This window comes from Salvia hispanica, chromosome 4 (assembly GCF_023119035.1).
Source record: "Salvia hispanica cultivar TCC Black 2014 chromosome 4, UniMelb_Shisp_WGS_1.0, whole genome shotgun sequence".
NCBI lineage: Eukaryota > Viridiplantae > Streptophyta > Magnoliopsida > Lamiales > Lamiaceae > Salvia > Salvia hispanica.
This window is the reverse complement of record NC_062968.1, coordinates 5,193,902-5,211,736: the sequence shown is the minus strand read 5'-3', so window position 1 is coordinate 5,211,736 and position 17,835 is coordinate 5,193,902. Positions and strand designations below refer to the sequence as shown.

General features: G+C 34.3%; 5 protein-coding genes across 6 annotated transcripts; 3 read left to right on the top strand and 2 right to left on the bottom strand.

Annotated features, from left to right (window-relative positions):
- The first annotated feature begins 335 nt into the window (after window positions 1–335).
- On the top strand, window positions 336–1,319 carry LOC125220232 (probable proteasome inhibitor). Its single transcript, XM_048122394.1, has 4 exons — window positions 336–510; window positions 585–747; window positions 836–955; window positions 1,193–1,319. Exons 1-4 carry the CDS (start codon window positions 336–338, stop codon window positions 1,317–1,319), a joined length of 585 nt encoding a protein of 194 aa, XP_047978351.1.
- Window positions 1,320–5,580: 4,261 nt separating this feature from the next.
- LOC125220231 (SNW/SKI-interacting protein A-like) lies at window positions 5,581–7,272 on the top strand. The gene has a single exon (XM_048122393.1). The coding sequence runs from the start codon at window positions 5,581–5,583 to the stop codon at window positions 7,027–7,029; it is 1,449 nt and encodes a 482-aa protein (XP_047978350.1). The 3' UTR covers window positions 7,030–7,272.
- A 643-nt stretch (window positions 7,273–7,915) lies between these two features.
- LOC125218104 (ribosomal L1 domain-containing protein 1-like) lies at window positions 7,916–8,805 on the bottom strand. Its single transcript, XM_048119700.1, has one exon. The coding sequence runs from the start codon at window positions 8,755–8,757 to the stop codon at window positions 7,951–7,953; it is 807 nt and encodes a 268-aa protein (XP_047975657.1). The 5' UTR covers window positions 8,758–8,805; the 3' UTR covers window positions 7,916–7,950.
- Window positions 8,806–9,498: 693 nt separating this feature from the next.
- Window positions 9,499–12,094, bottom strand: LOC125218977 (G patch domain-containing protein 11). 2 transcript variants are annotated; one of them, XM_048120810.1, is made up of 5 exons: window positions 11,917–12,094; window positions 11,708–11,761; window positions 11,171–11,287; window positions 9,928–10,095; window positions 9,499–9,714 (listed from the first exon to the last, which is right to left on the bottom strand). In XM_048120810.1, the coding sequence occupies exons 1-4, from the start codon at window positions 12,019–12,021 to the stop codon at window positions 9,970–9,972; spliced, it is 402 nt and encodes a 133-aa protein (XP_047976767.1). In that variant the 5' UTR covers window positions 12,022–12,094; the 3' UTR covers window positions 9,499–9,714; window positions 9,928–9,969. The 2 variants fall into 2 exon arrangements, with proteins under 2 accessions (XP_047976767.1, XP_047976766.1); XM_048120809.1 differs by having other exon boundaries at window positions 9,499–10,095; window positions 11,917–12,093.
- Window positions 12,095–12,550: 456 nt separating this feature from the next.
- Window positions 12,551–17,239, top strand: LOC125223023 (protein TOM THREE HOMOLOG 1-like). The gene is made up of 11 exons (XM_048125972.1): window positions 12,551–12,957; window positions 13,292–13,382; window positions 13,513–13,565; window positions 13,650–13,742; window positions 13,830–13,901; window positions 14,552–14,624; window positions 14,702–14,747; window positions 15,156–15,219; window positions 15,352–15,405; window positions 16,194–16,271; window positions 16,849–17,239. Exons 1-11 carry the CDS (start codon window positions 12,793–12,795, stop codon window positions 16,939–16,941), a joined length of 882 nt encoding a protein of 293 aa, XP_047981929.1. The 5' UTR covers window positions 12,551–12,792; the 3' UTR covers window positions 16,942–17,239.
- The last annotated feature ends 596 nt before the right edge of the window (window positions 17,240–17,835 follow it).

The following is a 17,835-nucleotide window of genomic DNA, read 5'->3' as shown; positions in this document are numbered from 1 at the left end:
TAATTTACCTTAAAATATACCTTTTTTTATGGAATATGTTATTTTTAAAAAGATATACTTTTTAACAAGTAAAAATTAATACATGGTATACCTATTATATATAGCTTTCCCTCTTAGTGATCTTAGATTAAAATTCCCTGCCTCCCGCCTTCTTCCAAATCTCTCGCCGTCTCCCTCTTTCTCTCTCTCTCTCTCTCAACCGGAGCCTTCCTCGCCGCCACGCCCTCTTTCTATCTCATTATATTAGTATTGATTTCTTTTAAAATTTGTAAAGACTTGAAGAAGAAGAAAGAGAGTAGAGGAAGTATTTTGCTACAACACCCAAAATCTACAATATGGCTACTGAGCAGTCGATTTTGGCAGTGATACGGGCGGCGCGGCCTCAATTCCGCACCGCCTTTGATAAGGCAGCGTACACCGTCCACTCGTCCTTTGTTGCCACCGGATACGTCCTCCACGCCACCGGTCCTCCTGCTTTCATCGACGACGCTCTTTCCGTATCCTGCGAAGGTAATTTACACTAATTTCACTATTTTAGGGTTTGGAATGCTATTTCTCCAAATTTAATATGTTCAATTTGTCAGATGAAGTTGGGATGGATGGTTGGAACGATGTCGAACATAAGTATGCCTCCGTATACTCGAAGGGTTCAAAAAAGGTGCTCGTGAAGTGCCTTGTGATGAATGATAAATTGATCGTTGATGTTCTCAAGGAAGGAGGCTCCGAGCCTCTGCATGTTGAATTGGAGTAAGTTGAATAAGTTTAAGAACTTTGATAGTATTATCTTTGCTTACATATAAAGGGTTTTTCGACTCACTAGTATATCGGTTTGTAGTGCTGGTGAATATGTCCAAGAGGATGCCGGGAGCAATTATGGTTCGCAGTTCAAGAATCTGTGGAAGCTAGTGGAGAATATTAACAAGGAAGTTTTAAACAAACTGGATGCTGCATCTAGGTATTTATTTATGTTGGTTGATCGTTGCTCTTTACTTGCTTCTTTTGCTTTCTCTGCGTAATCTTAATCTAGGCCTCATGTATCCGTTTCTTAAGTTGCTTTGTTGTCTAGTTGAGTAATGAGTCGAACTGTCCATGACTATATTTTACCATAGTTTAAATTTTTTTCCTCTCTTGACAATTAAATACTAGTCTAATATGATGTATATGTGACACAATTTAACATGAATGTATCCAGAAATCCACCAAGATCTGGAGGAGGGTTACATCCAGACTTGGAGCACTTCCATAATGGCTCGGATACGGTCAACGGATGGAGAGTCTACAGCCGAGGAAATAGAGGAGTAGTTTGGCCGGAAATTTAAGAAATTTAACTTTCGCGAAGAATAGGAGTATTATAATTTTTAGCTCAATTCGCAATATCACGGAAACAAATTAAATATATATGGAGTAGAATTTTGGAATTGCAACTTCTTATAATTAATTTTAGGCTGATCTAATCGGATTTTCTCTAGCATGCAGATTTAAATACAGAAAAATAGTGTACTGACATTTCTTTAGTATTTTAATATAGTTATTAGGGGTCATATTCTAATGCTTATATCACCCTAATCTAAAATCAAGATCAAATCTCCACCCTTAGATTTTAAAGTGAGTGGATGAGATTAAAATATTACGAATCTCAATAAATAGTAGACGAAATATCAACAAAAGGGTAATATCGTCATTATGTTATCATATGATAAATTTCGTAAAAAAAAATTTATATCAACATAGTGTATTACAAATATCAACAATATGACATAAGAATATCAACACTTATACAAGAAAATATCAACACATATTTATTGAGATTTTTACATGGTTTTATTGAGATTTTTTGATGTATTTGTTGATAAAAATCTGGTTATCAACATTTACGAAAACTAAAATAAAAAAATATCAAATTTCATCATCCGAACGTCGTCGGAACATATGCAATTGAGATCTCGTTGGAATCCTTATAAAATTATCTTTAATTTGATATATTTTTTGCGAAAAAATAATTTAAATCGAGAGAGTTACATAAATTTAAAGTTTTAAGATAATTTTAATGAGAGGGAATTGACATTAATATCCTCTAATTTTATTTATTAATTTTCTTAATTAAAAATATAATCCATGTGACATTATTTCAACCACTAGATCTTCTAATCTAATGGTTAAGATTTAGTCTTAGTTTGGGATGGCTAATTAGTTAGCAATTGATCACTCCCCTAGTTATTAATATGTATTTTTCTAGTTATTATGCACGAGGGTCATATTCTAATGCTTATAGCACCCTAATCCAAAATCAAGGCCAAATCTACACCCTTAGATTTTAAAATGAGTGGATGAGATTAATTCTTACGAATCTCAATAAATAGTAGACAAAATATCAACAAAATGGTAATATCTTCATTATGTTATCATATGATAATTTTCGTGAGTTTTTTTTTATATCAACATAGTGTATTACAAATATCAACAATATGACATAAGAATATCAACACTAGTACAAGAAAATATCAACACATATTCATTAATAGTTTTTAATGGTTTTATTGAGATTTTTTGATGTATTTGTTGATAAAAATCTGGTTATCAACATTTACGAAAACTAAAATAAAAAATATCAAATTTCATCATCCGAACGTCGTCGGAACATATGCAATTGAGATCTCGTTGGAATCCTTATAAAATTATCTTTAATTTGCTATATTTTTTGCGAAAAATAATTTAAATCGAGATAGTTACGTAAATTTAAAGTTTTAAGATGATTTTAATGAGAGGGAATTGACATTAATACCCTCTAATTTTATTTATTAATTTTTTTAATTAAAAATATAATCCATGTGGCATTATTTCAACCACTAGATCTGCAAATCTAATGGCTAAGATTTAGTCTTAGTTTGCAATTGCTAATTACTAGTTAGCAATTGATTACTCCCCTTATGGACGTAGTATATATGATTAATTTATACTTTCTCCATACTTTATAACATGTCACATAATGCTTCGATATAAATTTTAAGAAAAATAAAAGAAATTGGCTTCGATATAACATGTCATATTTTAATATATTAACTTAGTACTAAAAAAATTTGAACAAAACATTCTATTTTGAGGTTTATTATATAAAATAACAAAAGTAAAGTGAAAGGGATATTTCAAAATGAGAATGTGAGATATAACAGGCCCGTCTACATATAATTATATCATATTTTCTTTTTCGTTTATCTATAAATAACTATTTTATTTTTATTTTTACTATTTTAAATGAATTTCATATACCACTAGCTTCTCCTATTGGTATTTTGTTATAAAATTAAGGCAAAACACATCCTTATTAGTTCCTTGTATTTTGATTGTTTATTTCAATAAATCCTAGTACAATTTTTTCATTTTAGTAAGTCGTTCTACTTTTATATTCGATATATTCCAATCCTTATTTAACGAAACCGTTAACCTTTTTCATTATAAAGTAACACGTCATATATTCATTATTTAGATATATCCTAGTTAGGAAATATCAACATAACATAACTATAAAAAAAGACAAACAAAAAATTATAAATAAAACCTAAACTGGCGCAATAAGACGAAGAAATTTGTTGTTTGATTGTAAGAGTTGGAACTCATTAAAGAAGAGTGATATATGCATAGGTTATTTAATTAAAGTTTGAATATTAATTAATTTAATACTATTTGGTTCAAATGATAGTATTACTTTTGTTTTTGCTTTTGCCTTTTTATATATATTTATGTTATGTTGATATTTTCTAATTAGGATATTAGGTGGAATATATTTAAATAATTAATATATGATGTGTTATATTATAACGGAAATGTTAACAGTTCTGTTAAATAAGGATTGAAATGTATCGAATATAAAAGTGCAAGGACTTATTAAAACGAAAAAATTATATAAAGATCTATTAAAATAAACAATCTAAAGTCTTAAGGATGTGTTTTGCCTAAAATTAATAAATAGAAGTAAGATCTATATTCCATAATCCATTTCTTTACCTTTTATTAAAGAGTGAACTACATAATTGGTACATGATCTTTCACTTTCGCACATAGATGATATCTAATTTTTATTTTATATTGTTTTTGGTAACCCATGACCAAAATAACCTTAGGTACCAAATATGTGATTTTTTTGTTATGGAGGATATTTTTGAAAATTTCAATTTAAATAGTACCAAAGATGTGATTTTTTTTCTTCCCCTCTTATTTCTTTTTTTCTTCTTTAGTTTTTTCTTCTTTCTTTTTTTTTCATTTTTATCTTTCTTTTTAGTATTTTATCTTCATTTCTTTTTTCTCCTTAGTTTATGTTTCCTCTTTTTTCCTTTCTCTACTTTATTTTTAATGTTTTATACATACATCTAATTGCATTCACAACATAAATCAAGAACAAAACGCCTTATTGAATTAATTATTTAAAGTAATTAAATCAATTGAATATTTTTTATTAAATTATTTAATACTCATTTTAGGGTTGAAACACCTAACCAAAAATATTCAACTCTTTATGACATTATGAATACAATTCACAATTTTAAATTTTTATCAAGACTATTTAGTTATTAATTTAATATAAAATAATAATAATAATAATAATTATTATTATTATTATTATATTATATGATTCATAATTTAAATAATTATACTATAATTATTTATTAATTACTGCTAGTAGTGTATTATATTATAATAATTAAATACAATTATAACTGTAATTATATTTGAATTATATTAAAAAATAAATTAACTATTAATTTATAATATTAAAATAATAATATGAATATTGATTAATAATAATAGTATAAAGAGTGAGGAGAATGAGTGAAATATTATAATATTATAATATCACTTTTGGTACTCCCTCCGTCCCGGAGTATTAGACTCACTTCTTTTGGGCACATGATTTAAGGAATTGATATTTAAATTGTTAAAGTGGAGAGAGTAAAGTATGAGAGAGGGAAAAAGTAGGGGATAGAAGAGAGAAAAAAGTAGGTGGAGAATAAAATAAGATAGATGCTTTTTGCTAAAAAAGGAAATGAGTCTAATATGTTGGGACATCCCAAAAAAGAAAGTTGGTCTAATACCTTGGGACGGAGGGAGTACTAGTTTTGTTTATGCTAAAAATATTATTTATGACACAAATGGAAATATGTAGTATTTGTTTAGAGTAAAATTATATTAGGTACTAAAAATGTGATTAATATGTATCAAAACTGATAGAAAATAAAGATCAAATATCGTTTATGTGGAAAAGTAAGAGATCAAGATACACCAGTAGTTCATTGTTTATTAAAGTTACATATGGAAACTAAGCATGTAAAGGGAAAAAATATACTGTATTGATATATTTCCATATTCGATCCTTTCTTTCCTTACGGGAATTGTAAATTATGGTGGGTTATAAATTGAGACGCAATGTATTATAATTCATTACGCTTCCAAAGTCCAAACTTGTTTCTCCTCTCCGCGATTTTGAGTAGTTTTTTTTTTCAATTTGCGATTGATTTGATCGTTCGAAAAATTTCTACTCCATTTGTTTATCGTTGATCGAATCGAATCGAACCTTGATCATAAATTATGGTGGAGTTCAATAATTCGGCTAATTCAGTGCCTCCTTATATGAAACGGGCAGGGTTTAAGCCGTCGAAGCCTGTGGATTTTGGGGATGGAGGGGCTTTTCCTGAGATTCACTACGCGCAGTATCTATTTGGGATTGGGAGGATTGATTATGCAAATTCGTTGAGTCAGGATGAGAATGCGAAGAAGATTGTGTATTCTCAGCACTCGGATCTTGTTCCAGTCTTTGCCAAGGATGTTGCGAAAGAGGATGGCATGGATCTTGATGAGAAGCAGAGGGAGATTGATGAGACAACACAGCAAACCAATGCTGCATTAGAGCAGATTGTGAATGTTAGGTTGAATGCTGCGGAATCTAAGTTCATCAGGTATAAGCCGTCTCAGCAGTCGGCTTGTGCTAATGGGAGAATCATTCGCGTGTTGGGAATGGCGGTAGATCCTTTGGCGCCTCCCAAGTTCAAGCACAAGAGAATTCCGAGAGGTTCGGGTTCTCCACCAGTCCCCGTCATGCATTCCCCCCCTCGGCCCGTGACTGTGAAGGACCAACAGGAGTGGAAAATCCCACCTTGCATATCTAACTGGAAGAATTCTAAAGGTTATGTGATTCCTCTCGACAAACGGATGGCTGCTGATGGCAGTGGGCTGCAGGAGGTTCGGATTAGTGATAATCATGCTAAGTTATCCGAGGCTCTGTATGTTGGAGAACAGAAAGCTAGAGAGGCTGTTGCAGCGCGTTCAAAGGTTCAAAAGGAGATGGTGATGAAGGAAAAGGAGAAGAAAGTTATGGAACTACGGATGTTGGCACAGAAGGCTAGAATTAAGAAAAGTGGAGTAGCTTCTGCTGATGATGGTGATATGATTGTGGTGTGTGAAAGGGATAGAGATGGCCCCAAGGAAACAGAAGATAAGAAAGAGGAAAGATTGACACGGCAAAGAGAGAGAGTGAGGGAAAGAAGACTGGAGGCGAAAGATGGTGGCGCGAGGAAGAAGGGGAAGATAAGCCGGGATAGAGACCGTGATATCACTGAGAAAGTGGCTCTTGGGATGGCCAACACTGGTGCAAAAGGGGGTGAAGTTATGTATGATCAGAGGCTCTTCAACCAGGAGAAAGGGATGGATTCGGGTTTTGGTTCTGGCACGGATGACGCCTACAACATCTACGACAAGGGCCTGTTTACTGCTCAATCTGCTTTGACTACTCTGTTCAAGCCTAAGAAAGACCGCGATGATGAGATGTATGGTGGTGCTGATGAACAGCTTGATAAGATAATATGCATCAAGGTTGACAGGGCGTTCACTGGTACATCCGAGCGGTCTGGCCCTAGAGACGGGCCTGTTGAGTTTGACAAGGAACAAGATCCTTTTGGTCTTGACGAATTCTTGAAGGAGGTCAGGATGAAGGAGAGTGGCGGATCCAAGCGAGATGGCTCAGACAAAGATCTACCCTGAGGAGGTAGATTACCTTTACCTTATGTCCAAGCTTGAAAGCTTATTTTGACCAAACCCTCTCTTTATACGACTGTTTTGCTGCAGCTTGTTTGCTCATAAGTATTTGTGTTTTGATTATCCTCGATCAAGTATATAGATAATTTTGTTGCCTCTACATCGTTTATCCCATGTATATTTGACTATATCAAAGTTGTCATTTTCTCTAGTCCATCGACAGTTCTAGTTTGAAGGTTATATGATGAGCATCGCCTGAAATCATTTAAAAAAATACAAGAAATTAAGATGATAAGTACTAAGTACAATGGTAAGAGTAAATTTTTTTTTAATGATTGTTGAGTTTTTATAAACTGATCAGAATTTCTCCAGTTTCATTGATTTAGTCTGATTCAAACAAGATTAGTTCAAACGATACCAATTATATCGAGGGTATACTTTCAATCTATCTCCAATTTCATTGAATTAGTTTGTCATACTAAAAGCAATGATTTTTGTTGCAAAAAATTAACAGATTTCAGCCTCAAGTCATGCAGAATAGCATCCTCACACAAATAAATGAGAAAAATGTCAAAATTATGATGTGGAATTTGCAATTTGACCTTAAATCAAACATATCAGCTTCTACATGTTCAAGAGCACTCTTTCCTAGATTTTCTTCAACAGCAACCCTAGTCCCAATTACCTCTCATGTTTCAAGAATTTATAATCCCAGAATTCAAATCAAGACACAATCTTTCCTCCAACATCAATTCATAGTATTAATTATGTCAACCAGCCACAAAATCAAACTTTGACAAGAACAAACAAGAATCGCCATTCATCAAAGCCAACAAAAGTTCAAAACTGGTAAACATATGCAACTAACTTACTCATCAATCAGAGACTAATCTTGGCCAAAACTTGCAACTGAATAAAATCACCAAACTATTTCCTCTTCACCAAAGAAGATCCCAATTTCCCATCAGAGACTGAGACCTCATCCTCATAAATAGGCAATGCCAATGAATCCGATAACTTCAAATGCAAACACCTAATCCCACCCCATTTTCTCGGAAGAATACCAACCACACCATCAACAGCATCCAACACATTCTCCACAATCTCCCCACTCTCCATCTCCCCCAATCTCCCCACTCGCACCGAGCTGCAAGTCCCGCCGCTCAAGCACCACAAACTCGACCTGCACGCCCTCTCCAACTCCTCCTTCCAATCGCCCCTCAAATCCACCGCCACAGGAATCTTCTTCCTCTTCTTATAAAACACCCTCCCCAGCACCTTCGGCAGCACCGCCTCCACGCTTTTGTCAGCCAGAAACAAGTCGAACGAATCGAAGAGTTTCTTCTTCGATTCGAAGGAATCGTAATCGGATTTCAATTTCCCCAGCTTGAACACCTTTTTTACGAAGGGGATGCCCTTGGCGAGCAGAATCTTCTGCGCCGATTCGGCGGTGATTCTCTTCCCGTCGACGATGAGGCAGATGTTCGAGGCGGTGTAGTCTTGTGAAAGGAGCGAGCGGCGGAGGAGGATTTGGTGGGGAGCGGCGGAGAGGTTTCGCGGCGGGACTTTTTTTAGGGTTACGGAGAGGTAGATGAAATCGTCGGCCTCTTCTTCGTTAGCGGCGTTTCCGTCGTGGGAATGTGAGAGGAGTGACTTCTTCTTCCACTTGAGGAGGGCGTTCGTGGCTTTTCGGACGCCGTCCTCGTTGATTCTCTCTCTCGAAGGTGCGGCCATGAAGCAGACAGTGGGCTTCGAGCGCTTGGAAATAATAGGATAGATTTATAGTCTGTATTTTTTTCAACTGGTCCTTGGGGTCTATGACTTCCACATTTTTGCCCATTTTAAGTAGGACTGTAATTCGGTTCATTGGTTCTCGGATAACTGTATAGAATATTTTCGGTTGTCATGAGATCGAAAATCCATTCAGAGATTTTTAATTTAATTTCACTTTCGGGTTCGTCAATTTTCGGTTCTAAAATTTATTTTTATTTCTATATTTCAAAACTTAATTTTCATTTTAAATTTTTACGTACAAGTATAATCTTACAAATAGATACCCCACGAATAAGAGCGATTTTTTTTAATCAACTCATACACAATGAGTTGTGTATGAGTTTTAGTACACAATGAGTTGTGTATGAGTTTTAGTTACTCGGTTCTTATAATATTTGATCGGTTATAGGTTCTTATACTAACCAATCGGTTAATAATCAATCATTGAGTATAGAAACCAAACCTTAAATCATCTGGAGGATCGAATCAGTTAATCAACCAATCGCTTCAGTTATTAAAGTTTGTGTATCTTACACCTTTAAATTATGCTTAAAAATAAGTAGTTAAGTCTTTTCATATGGATCAAGATTAGAGTCCAAACTGTATCAAACACCGATGACAGTATTAAAATTATATCCCTGGATATGAATTTAGGTCCAAAATGACAATCTATGATATCTATAAAACCATCTAGCACAAGTATTGTGTCACAACAAAAATTGAAGTTAAAATGTATTCATAATTAATTTCTACAGACTCGACAAATGAAGAATTAGTGTTCCCCATTGTTACCTCTTTTTTTGCAATATACATATACACTATTTTTCCTTCATGAGCTGTCCACAAAAAAGCCACTGCATAACATTTACTAGTAAAGGAGAGGACATACGCCAACTCTACACTGATTTTCAGAATTACCTGGAAAAAATAATGAACCAATTTTCTCACTCATTTTACATTATGTGAGAACTGCGGTGAGAGCCAGTTACACGGTAAAAGAAATAACTTTCGATTGGAAGGAAAGCTTCAGATAACAATGAAGGCCTGCTGCTAAACCATAACTCATAATAGCACTTTCACGACTGTCATTGGACAGAACAGAAATGCCAATATCATGGATTCCTGAAGTACCTTTTCCAGATCAATTTCCTGACTCCTGAGACAAACAAATGTTCAGACGTTATCTGGCCAGAACATCCTGAAGAAATCCCGATCAAATTCCTTTTCTTGCATCTTCTTTTCAAACTCTTGAACCTTCCTTATCTTCTTTGAGGCGCCTCTTACTTTAATCTTAGGTGACTGAAAAGATGAACTGGTTAGAGAATAGGGATATTTACTAATCCTAGTGAATGCAAGCAATGATCACAAGTTCTCAACTACCGTAGCAAACACCATGATGGACTCCAAAGATCAAAATTATACGGAGTACTTCCTTAAATAAACATTTTGGAAAAACACCATTATACATTTGCCAGGTTTTATCATTTGAACTTGATTCTGGTTCCATTGCATCTGCTTATGCCAAGCAACTTAATATTTTGCATATCAGGACCTTTCACTATTAGGCATTACCTAGAGTTTTTACATTGATATTTTGTCGTAGTAGATAAATCAGAGACTACAACATGCAGATTCAATGATCACACAGTCAATCAACTATTACATAATGCTGATGCCATGCAAATATGTGGAAACTGACTGTCCCACAATACAACAATCACAAATCCATCCTTATTCAACTCTCCCTAGCTCTAGTACTCCTAGTTGTTGGTTGTCCTGATGCATTTAGGGAATAAGGAATCCAAATAATTGAAGTGTTTTCACAATATGATACAATTTTCTGGTAGTTCTATACTGCTCATAAAGACATCTCCGAAAGCTTGAGAAAAAACCCTTTTCAAGATTGTTAGGTATATTCTAACGTCTTCAAAACAAGTTCTATAGCATTATTCATCTCATTAACACTGTTCTTTGTGATTATGTCCAGTATCAAAATTATTAGTTGTTGATTAAAGGTTTTATCTATGTCATTATCATTTAAGTTTCAAAGGATACTTCAGTTCAGTCACTTCTAAGCTCTCATTTATTTTGACAATTGAAACCCTGAAGTAAGGTTTCGTCAACAATTATTACGAATTTTCGCATACAAATCTAAATAGATTTGCAATTCTACTGAACAAATATTCTAGCAACTTGAAAGTTTCTTCCATTTCATCAACCTGCTGCAGTTTGAATAGTATATGATCGTACCGCACAAAACATAACCTAACGAAAAATAACATACACGTGCTACAACAGTTAAACAGGAGTACCATGTAGCTGAAAGTACACCAAAAAAATCAATTGATCTTCCAAACAGAAATTCATTACTTACTTCCGGATCATCCTTATCCTTCTTAACTTTTGATTTCTTGATTTGAACTTTTGCCTCTTCTGCTCCCACACCTCTTTTGTTTTTCTTGACAGCAGTTGCTATTGGCTCCAGCCTGCCCTGTGTTAATTAAGGACGTCTATCAACACCAAGTACACTAGCAAAGAGGTATAATATCTTAAAACTACATGTGCAATGCAAAATGGTTTCGAATAGCAGGGCCAAAGTGTTACATTCTTTGATGACCATGGAAGACAAACTACCCATGACTGCAATATATGCCACATAAAAACGCTGCTTAACATTTAGTAGTATGACTTTTCAAACTAATTGCAGTTTCCAAATTTCCAAAATTATCTCTGTTTTGCACATAAGATCTCACAAGCATCAGAATCCCTAAAAAAGAGTACTTTTCTGTTTCCTCACAAATTTTGGGAACTCAAATCCATCAATAACAAAACATTAACTTTAGTGGATCATAAAAATATGACATAAAGAAAAACACTGGATAGATAGTGATTAGAATTTAGAAACACAAACCTGTTCGGAAACACCAAGACCAGTTCCTTCTTTCCATCCTTGCTTCTTTAACAACTGAAATAGCCAAAAAATTCATGTGAGGAAAAACTACAACGAATAAAAATAAAACACATACAACTGAATCAAATCAGACGAAAGTAAAATTGGAAGTAAGAAAAGTAGGAGTAGTATTTGGTAAGGGAGAAGAGGAAACAGAGGTAATTTCAGACCTGAAAGCCAATATTTGAGGAATCTATGGGGGTGGAAGCAGAAGTGCGCAGATGCGAAGCCCTAGTCGTACCCAATCCCGCAGAACAATCATCATCAACCGCCATTGCCGTTGTGTTAGTTAAGCTAGAGAAAACCTATTAACAACGATACGAAATATGTATCCCCAAATTGAAGCTAACTCAATATGTTCCTTTTTTAATTTCTGAAATACTCGAAGATAAAATACAAAAAATATAAAAACATAAATTTTAGTACTAGCATTATTTATTTATTTATTGTTTGCTTAGCTGTGTAATTCTATGCGCAATATATATACAGTACACTATTTCATACTCGTAAAATTTATCATTAATTCGAGAAATTAGATTGTCAAAATTCTAAATTGGAGCTATTCATAACATAAAAAATTATTGATCGAAATTGTTTATGGAATAAAAAATTCTAAACTGAATTATTTAGATAAAAAATATTAATGGAAAGAATCTTATCACGCGTATTATTTTCTCATGATTTATTATATGCAGATTGAAATATATATTAATTTTAATTTGATTGATTTATATACTACTAGTTATATTGGAAAAATTTAGAAATTTCGAAGTTTACATAATTTAAATAGAGGCAAGCGGTAGGAAGGAAGGGTGATCGAAGTCTCGAGATTTATTTGGTTTTGATTGGCAAAACACAATCCATTCTCTCCTTCCCTTGTAATTGTAAATTGTAAATCCAACACGCATCCACGTGTTTACGCATCGCATATACTTTCTTCTCCGCCCTTCCTTCCCTCACCGCATTTCCAATTAACCCCCAATTTCTGGTTTTTTTTTGGACCAATTTTTCTCAATCCTAATTCTCTGATTGGCCGGCCTGCTGATATGGTGGCGGGGCTTTTTGGCCTTTCGGCGGAGGAGGCCGTCGTGGCGCTCCACCTCAAGGCCGCCACGAATTGGTGGGACATAGTCAATCACTCTGCCGCTTGGCAAGACCGTATTTTCCATGTTCTCGCTGCGCTTTATGGGATCGTCGCCATTGTTGCTCTTGTAACTATTCACGCCCTTTTGATTTGATTTGATTTTGTTTTGCATCGACGTTAATTTTTATCAAGCTTTGGCTTTTCCAGGATAAATTCAAATAAATAGTGCGGAATGATTTTTTTACCCATAAATCCAACTCTTCCTTGTCGAAGTTAAATTTTTGATCTTTATGGTATACTTTTCATTATATTGGAATTTGTCCTCGTGGGAATACTTCTCATTCGATGTCATTGTTTTTTTAATTATATTTGTAGAATCTTCCAAGTTTGCTAGCTTATGAAGAAATATCTTGTTGGCAGTTAATTGAATTGATTTTGTTATTTGCATTTCCTTGTACTAGGTGCAACTGGTTAGGATACAGTTGAGAGTACCCGAGTATGGTTGGACGACTCAGAAAGTATTCCATTTTCTAAATTTCTTAGTCAATGGAGGTGTGTATCATGTGCATTTAGTTTGAACTTCCTGTTTCAGATGCAATTTTTACCTCACCTGCCGAATGTTCTTTTATAGTTTCTTAGTTCCTTGTCATGTAAATAATTATTAAGTTTTGTTGTTTGTTAGTTCGCTGCCTAGTGTTTGTATTTCGTCGGGACGTTCAGAAGTTGGATCCGGAGGTATCGATTGTATTCCCTTCTTTTATCTCTTTAATGTTGGAGTAATAATATAAGATGTTCTGATTGATTTGTTTTGTTGGGAAGATTACACATCATGTGTTGCTTGATTTGCCAAGTCTTGCGTTTTTCACGACGTATGCGCTGCTTGTACTGTTCTGGGCAGAAATATACTATCAGGTTCAACCTAGATCCTTTCATTATGATTTTCTTTCTTTGACTGTGATATCCTATTTTGGCAAAATATTTACTTTCAAAATATGGCAGGCTCGTGCTGTATCTACGGACGGTCTGAGGCCCACCTTTTACACAGTGAATGGTGTTGTTTATTTCATTCAGGTGAACAATCTTGCCCATTTTTAATCTCGTGTGAGGTAGATGATAGGATCATGTGATCATTTTTAAGTTCATTAAATGTATTATTCTATACTTCTATACAAAGATGCATTGTCATGTGACAGGGTTCTTTGATTTTTAGAATGGGCTGCTTTAGAAATGAACGCCTAGATCAGATGAAGTTCATTAATTAGATCTGTTCTGGAGAGGAATTTATTCGAGTAATCATAAAGGTTCTTTGTTTGTGAGTTGTTGTAGTGAGTGTACTGAACCTGCTCTTGTTTATGTTCCACCTATGACCTATCTAAAACCACATTTCTTGAATGCATTTATACTATTTTCTCTTAGACAATGATATCACTCTTTGGGTGCAAATTTTTTATACAATTTCTTTATTTATAGAACCATTATATTCTGAAAGATTGGCAAATTCCAGTTTCTACTCTTGTGGGAAGTCATTCTCCCTTGATGTACACCCTGTGCTATGACGATGGATTTCGATTAAAAGATATTGATTGTGTTTGCAAGTTGCAACACCTAAAATATAAGCTATCTTAGACCTTAGTAAATCGGTAGGGTGCTGGCTGTTTCAAATTCATGCATTTCATAAAGAACATATTTTCTCAAATGACCTCTCTTGTAATTTGTTGCAGATGATCCTATGGTTGGCTCTATGGTGGAAGCCTGTACATGTAGTGGTAGTTTTATCCAAGATGTTCTTTGCAGGTTCATTACATTAATCTTGTCTACATGCATAAGTTTTTTTTTTTTTTCATTTTGTTTGAGGAACCTGAAATGTGCAGGTATTTCTTTATTTGCTGCCCTGGGGTTTCTTCTCTATGGTGGAAGGTATATTTTCCTCCCTTAGACAATTGATTTGTACTATAGTCAGACTTATGCAATAATTTTAACCCCTTAACTACTTGAACTAATGACAACCTTGTCTAAACTGTAAGAGGGGGGAGGGTATGATTTATAGTGTCAACCTGTTGACGCTAGTGCCTGCGATAAAATTGGTCGGTATAACTTTGCAAGATTCTATAATTGTAGTGCAGAGTCGTTTTATAAAATTCTCAAATGTTGTCTGCATATTTTCTCCCCGGAATCTGGTTTACAAAGTTTATTTTGAACCTAATTTGTATTTCATTCATGTGCGGTTAGTTTTGGGTTATGAAAAATGTTCATATAGTTTCTTCTACTTGTAGTAATATTTTGTGGATTCATGTTGAACCTGAACCTGATGTCTTCTTTGTGAAGGTTATTCTTAATGCTACAACGATTCCCCGTGGAGTCAAAAGGACGCCGCAAGAAACTACAGGAGGTATGGTGTGGAGTATGGACTGGTGGTGGTTGATTTATTTAGGAGATTTTTAAGTTTCTTTTTCTTGTGGGGTTTTCTTATTTGGTTGTCCATGTTCTAATTCTCCCTTACTCCTCTCTCTTGCTCACCCAGGTTGGCTATGTAACCACAATTTGTTTTGTGTGTTTTCTGGTTCGATGCATTATGGTAAGTCCTATCCTACTCTTTAGATTCAGATTGCTATTTGCTTGTTTTGTGTTTAGTCCAACTTGTGAAATGATATACTTTGGTTTGTGTTCTAGACTTCTAGTCATTTTGACTTTGAAAATCCTTATTAGTTCATTCGGTAAATTGTTTATTGGTCATGAAGATAACTCCGTTTTTATTTTGAGGGTTATGTAAGATATTCTGAAATTGATAATAAAGCCGTTTCAAAGAAATTTGATTTGCAAATCATTCCTGAACTCAACCCCATCTAGGTAGTTAACTAAAGGTATGATAAATTTCAAGTTCAGAAGCATTGTGTTATTTCCGGCAATTAACCCCAAATAAGTTCAACGGAAATCACCAAGATAGATAAAAATGGCTTGTTGTCCCCGAAATTCTACTTATGCTTTACAGATGCATGTAGATCACATAGTACAGAGAGTTGTATTTCACAAAGTAATAATATATTTGGAAATAGCCAAATGTCTTTCCCATTTTAGAAGTTACCTTAAATTCTGGTCTTAAATGGTGTGGCTGATGTCTCTGGACAGAGGGCTGTGATATTCTTGTGCTCTAGGATGCTTAATAGAATAACTCTATATTGTCCCTCATATCTGCTATACACCCTTCTATACGTATGCACATGTTAGTGTACTTGTTTTGGGTGCTTTAATCTTCATATTAAATGTTCATATTCTTTATATATAGTATTGTAGTCTTAGATTTGACTCAAATATTCCAGTGTTTGCTTCCTGACTTTGTTTCTTCCATTGTGACACATCCTACAGATGTGCTTCGATGCATTTGACCCAGCTGCTGATCTGGATCTTCTGGATCATCCTATCTTGAATTTTATCTACTATCTGGTAGGATTCAGATGCTTTTTATTTTGAGAATTGCTACTGATTTGTCATTCATGCTCCTCATACCCTAACTGAAACAAAATAAGTGAAACTGTCATTATATCTGATTTATCTCGGTTTCTTTATATCTGGGCTCTTTTGGTGTAGATGGTTGGTGTTGAGAAATTTTTCCTGCTATATTGTACTACAAATTTGGTATAGAGACCTTATCTTAAGAGTTGTTTGAATATTGTTTTATCAATTTCCCCGCACTTGCACCTTAAAGTAACAACACACTTGTATTTTGGTGGACTAAAGACTATATGTAAAATGAAAAATTAATCTTCCTTAAAATAATGAAGCTTGTTGTACTTGAGCAGTACTACGTCTAAATACAGAAATGTAATCTTCAGATTTATTTTCTCATCCAGAAAGTCTTAGATACTTGAATATATATTGAATGCTCAAGGAAACCAGTTTGACTGAATCATAGTGTGTGGATGTGCTCTCTTGTTAATTACTAGTACTTCTTATGCTACTTAGTTCTGTGATTGTGATCGTGTTGTAGAAGGGGTGATGTGGTTAAGAAATGGTTTTGCAGCTGGTGGAGATATTGCCGTCAGCACTGGTGCTCTTCATATTAAGAAAGCTGCCTCCGAAACGTGGGATCACACAGTATCATCCTATCAGGTGACAAAGCCAAGTGCTGGACATGGTTGGATATGAGGGGTTGCGATACGATGAATTTGGAGCAGAAATGTGATGATCAATCATTTAAAGTTGTGTCCATATCCAACCCCCTCACTCGCAGTTTACAAAATTTCTCTCTTTGCTTTCGAATCGTCAAAGTGGAAAATGTACTTTTGAAATTAGAAGTGCATAATCCGTCATCTCTGTTCTTTTGCCCTCTGTGTATGTGTTTGTTAGCCGAGTTGAATACAATTGATTATATTGGTTCATTTGTTATTGAGTTTAGCCTCAAGCTTTCTTTACCGAATGCAATTATTATTAATTACTCTACATATAATATAAGGTTTTCTAGGAAAGTATTCTTTGAGAGACCAATTTTATTCATATTTGACAAGACATGTTCTTGAGGTGGTCAAGATATAATATACTACTCCACGTCATTTTGGTCTTTGTACTATCTGTTTTGGTAAATGCACAACTATTTGTGCAGCCAGTAAATATATGTACACAACAGAATGTTTGTGGTTGTTTTGGAAGAGGCTAATTTGCTAGCAGAATAATAATAATTCTAATAATAATAATAAATGAAATAAATTAATAATAATAATTCTTTTCATTTTATAGTAAGTATATTTGTTAGCCATGGTGTTTATCAAGCTTCTTTGTACAAAGTTATTGTACAACAACATCAGCTCATGCATCTCCAGATAATTAGCTACGTTGAGAAAATTGAGAGCATTAGCAATGTTACCCTTGCTCAAAACATTGTTCAACACTATTCATGAGCCTTGCACCACTCTCGTCCAAATCTCCTCCGTGCAAGAATGCGGTCTTGACATCAAACTGTAGTTCCCAATTATACACAACCACAACTAGAACTGAAAATTTTGGCTTAAAA

Excerpts from the sequence above, each read along its gene's own strand:
- LOC125220232 (XM_048122394.1), top strand. The coding sequence starts at position 336 with ATGGCTACTGAGCAGTCGATTTTGGCAGTGATACGGGCGGCGCGGCCT. Across the intron at positions 511-584 it reads TCTTTCCGTATCCTGCGAAG|ATGAAGTTGGGATGGATGGT; the intron begins GTAATTTACACT and ends TCAATTTGTCAG. Across the intron at positions 956-1,192 it reads AAACTGGATGCTGCATCTAG|AAATCCACCAAGATCTGGAG; the intron begins GTATTTATTTAT and ends GAATGTATCCAG.
- LOC125220231 (XM_048122393.1), top strand. The coding sequence starts at position 5,581 with ATGGTGGAGTTCAATAATTCGGCTAATTCAGTGCCTCCTTATATGAAA.
- LOC125218104 (XM_048119700.1), bottom strand. The coding sequence starts at position 8,757 with ATGGCCGCACCTTCGAGAGAGAGAATCAACGAGGACGGCGTCCGAAAA.
- LOC125218977 (XM_048120810.1), bottom strand. The coding sequence starts at position 12,021 with ATGGCGGTTGATGATGATTGTTCTGCGGGATTGGGTACGACTAGGGCT. Across the intron at positions 11,288-11,707 it reads GTCTTGGTGTTTCCGAACAG|GGCAGGCTGGAGCCAATAGC; the intron begins GTTTGTGTTTCT and ends TAATTAACACAG. Across the intron at positions 10,096-11,170 it reads AGGATAAGGATGATCCGGAA|TCACCTAAGATTAAAGTAAG; the intron begins GTAAGTAATGAA and ends TCATCTTTTCAG.
- LOC125223023 (XM_048125972.1), top strand. The coding sequence starts at position 12,793 with ATGGTGGCGGGGCTTTTTGGCCTTTCGGCGGAGGAGGCCGTCGTGGCG. Across the intron at positions 13,743-13,829 it reads GGGCAGAAATATACTATCAG|GCTCGTGCTGTATCTACGGA; the intron begins GTTCAACCTAGA and ends AAAATATGGCAG. Across the intron at positions 14,625-14,701 it reads ATCCAAGATGTTCTTTGCAG|GTATTTCTTTATTTGCTGCC; the intron begins GTTCATTACATT and ends TGAAATGTGCAG.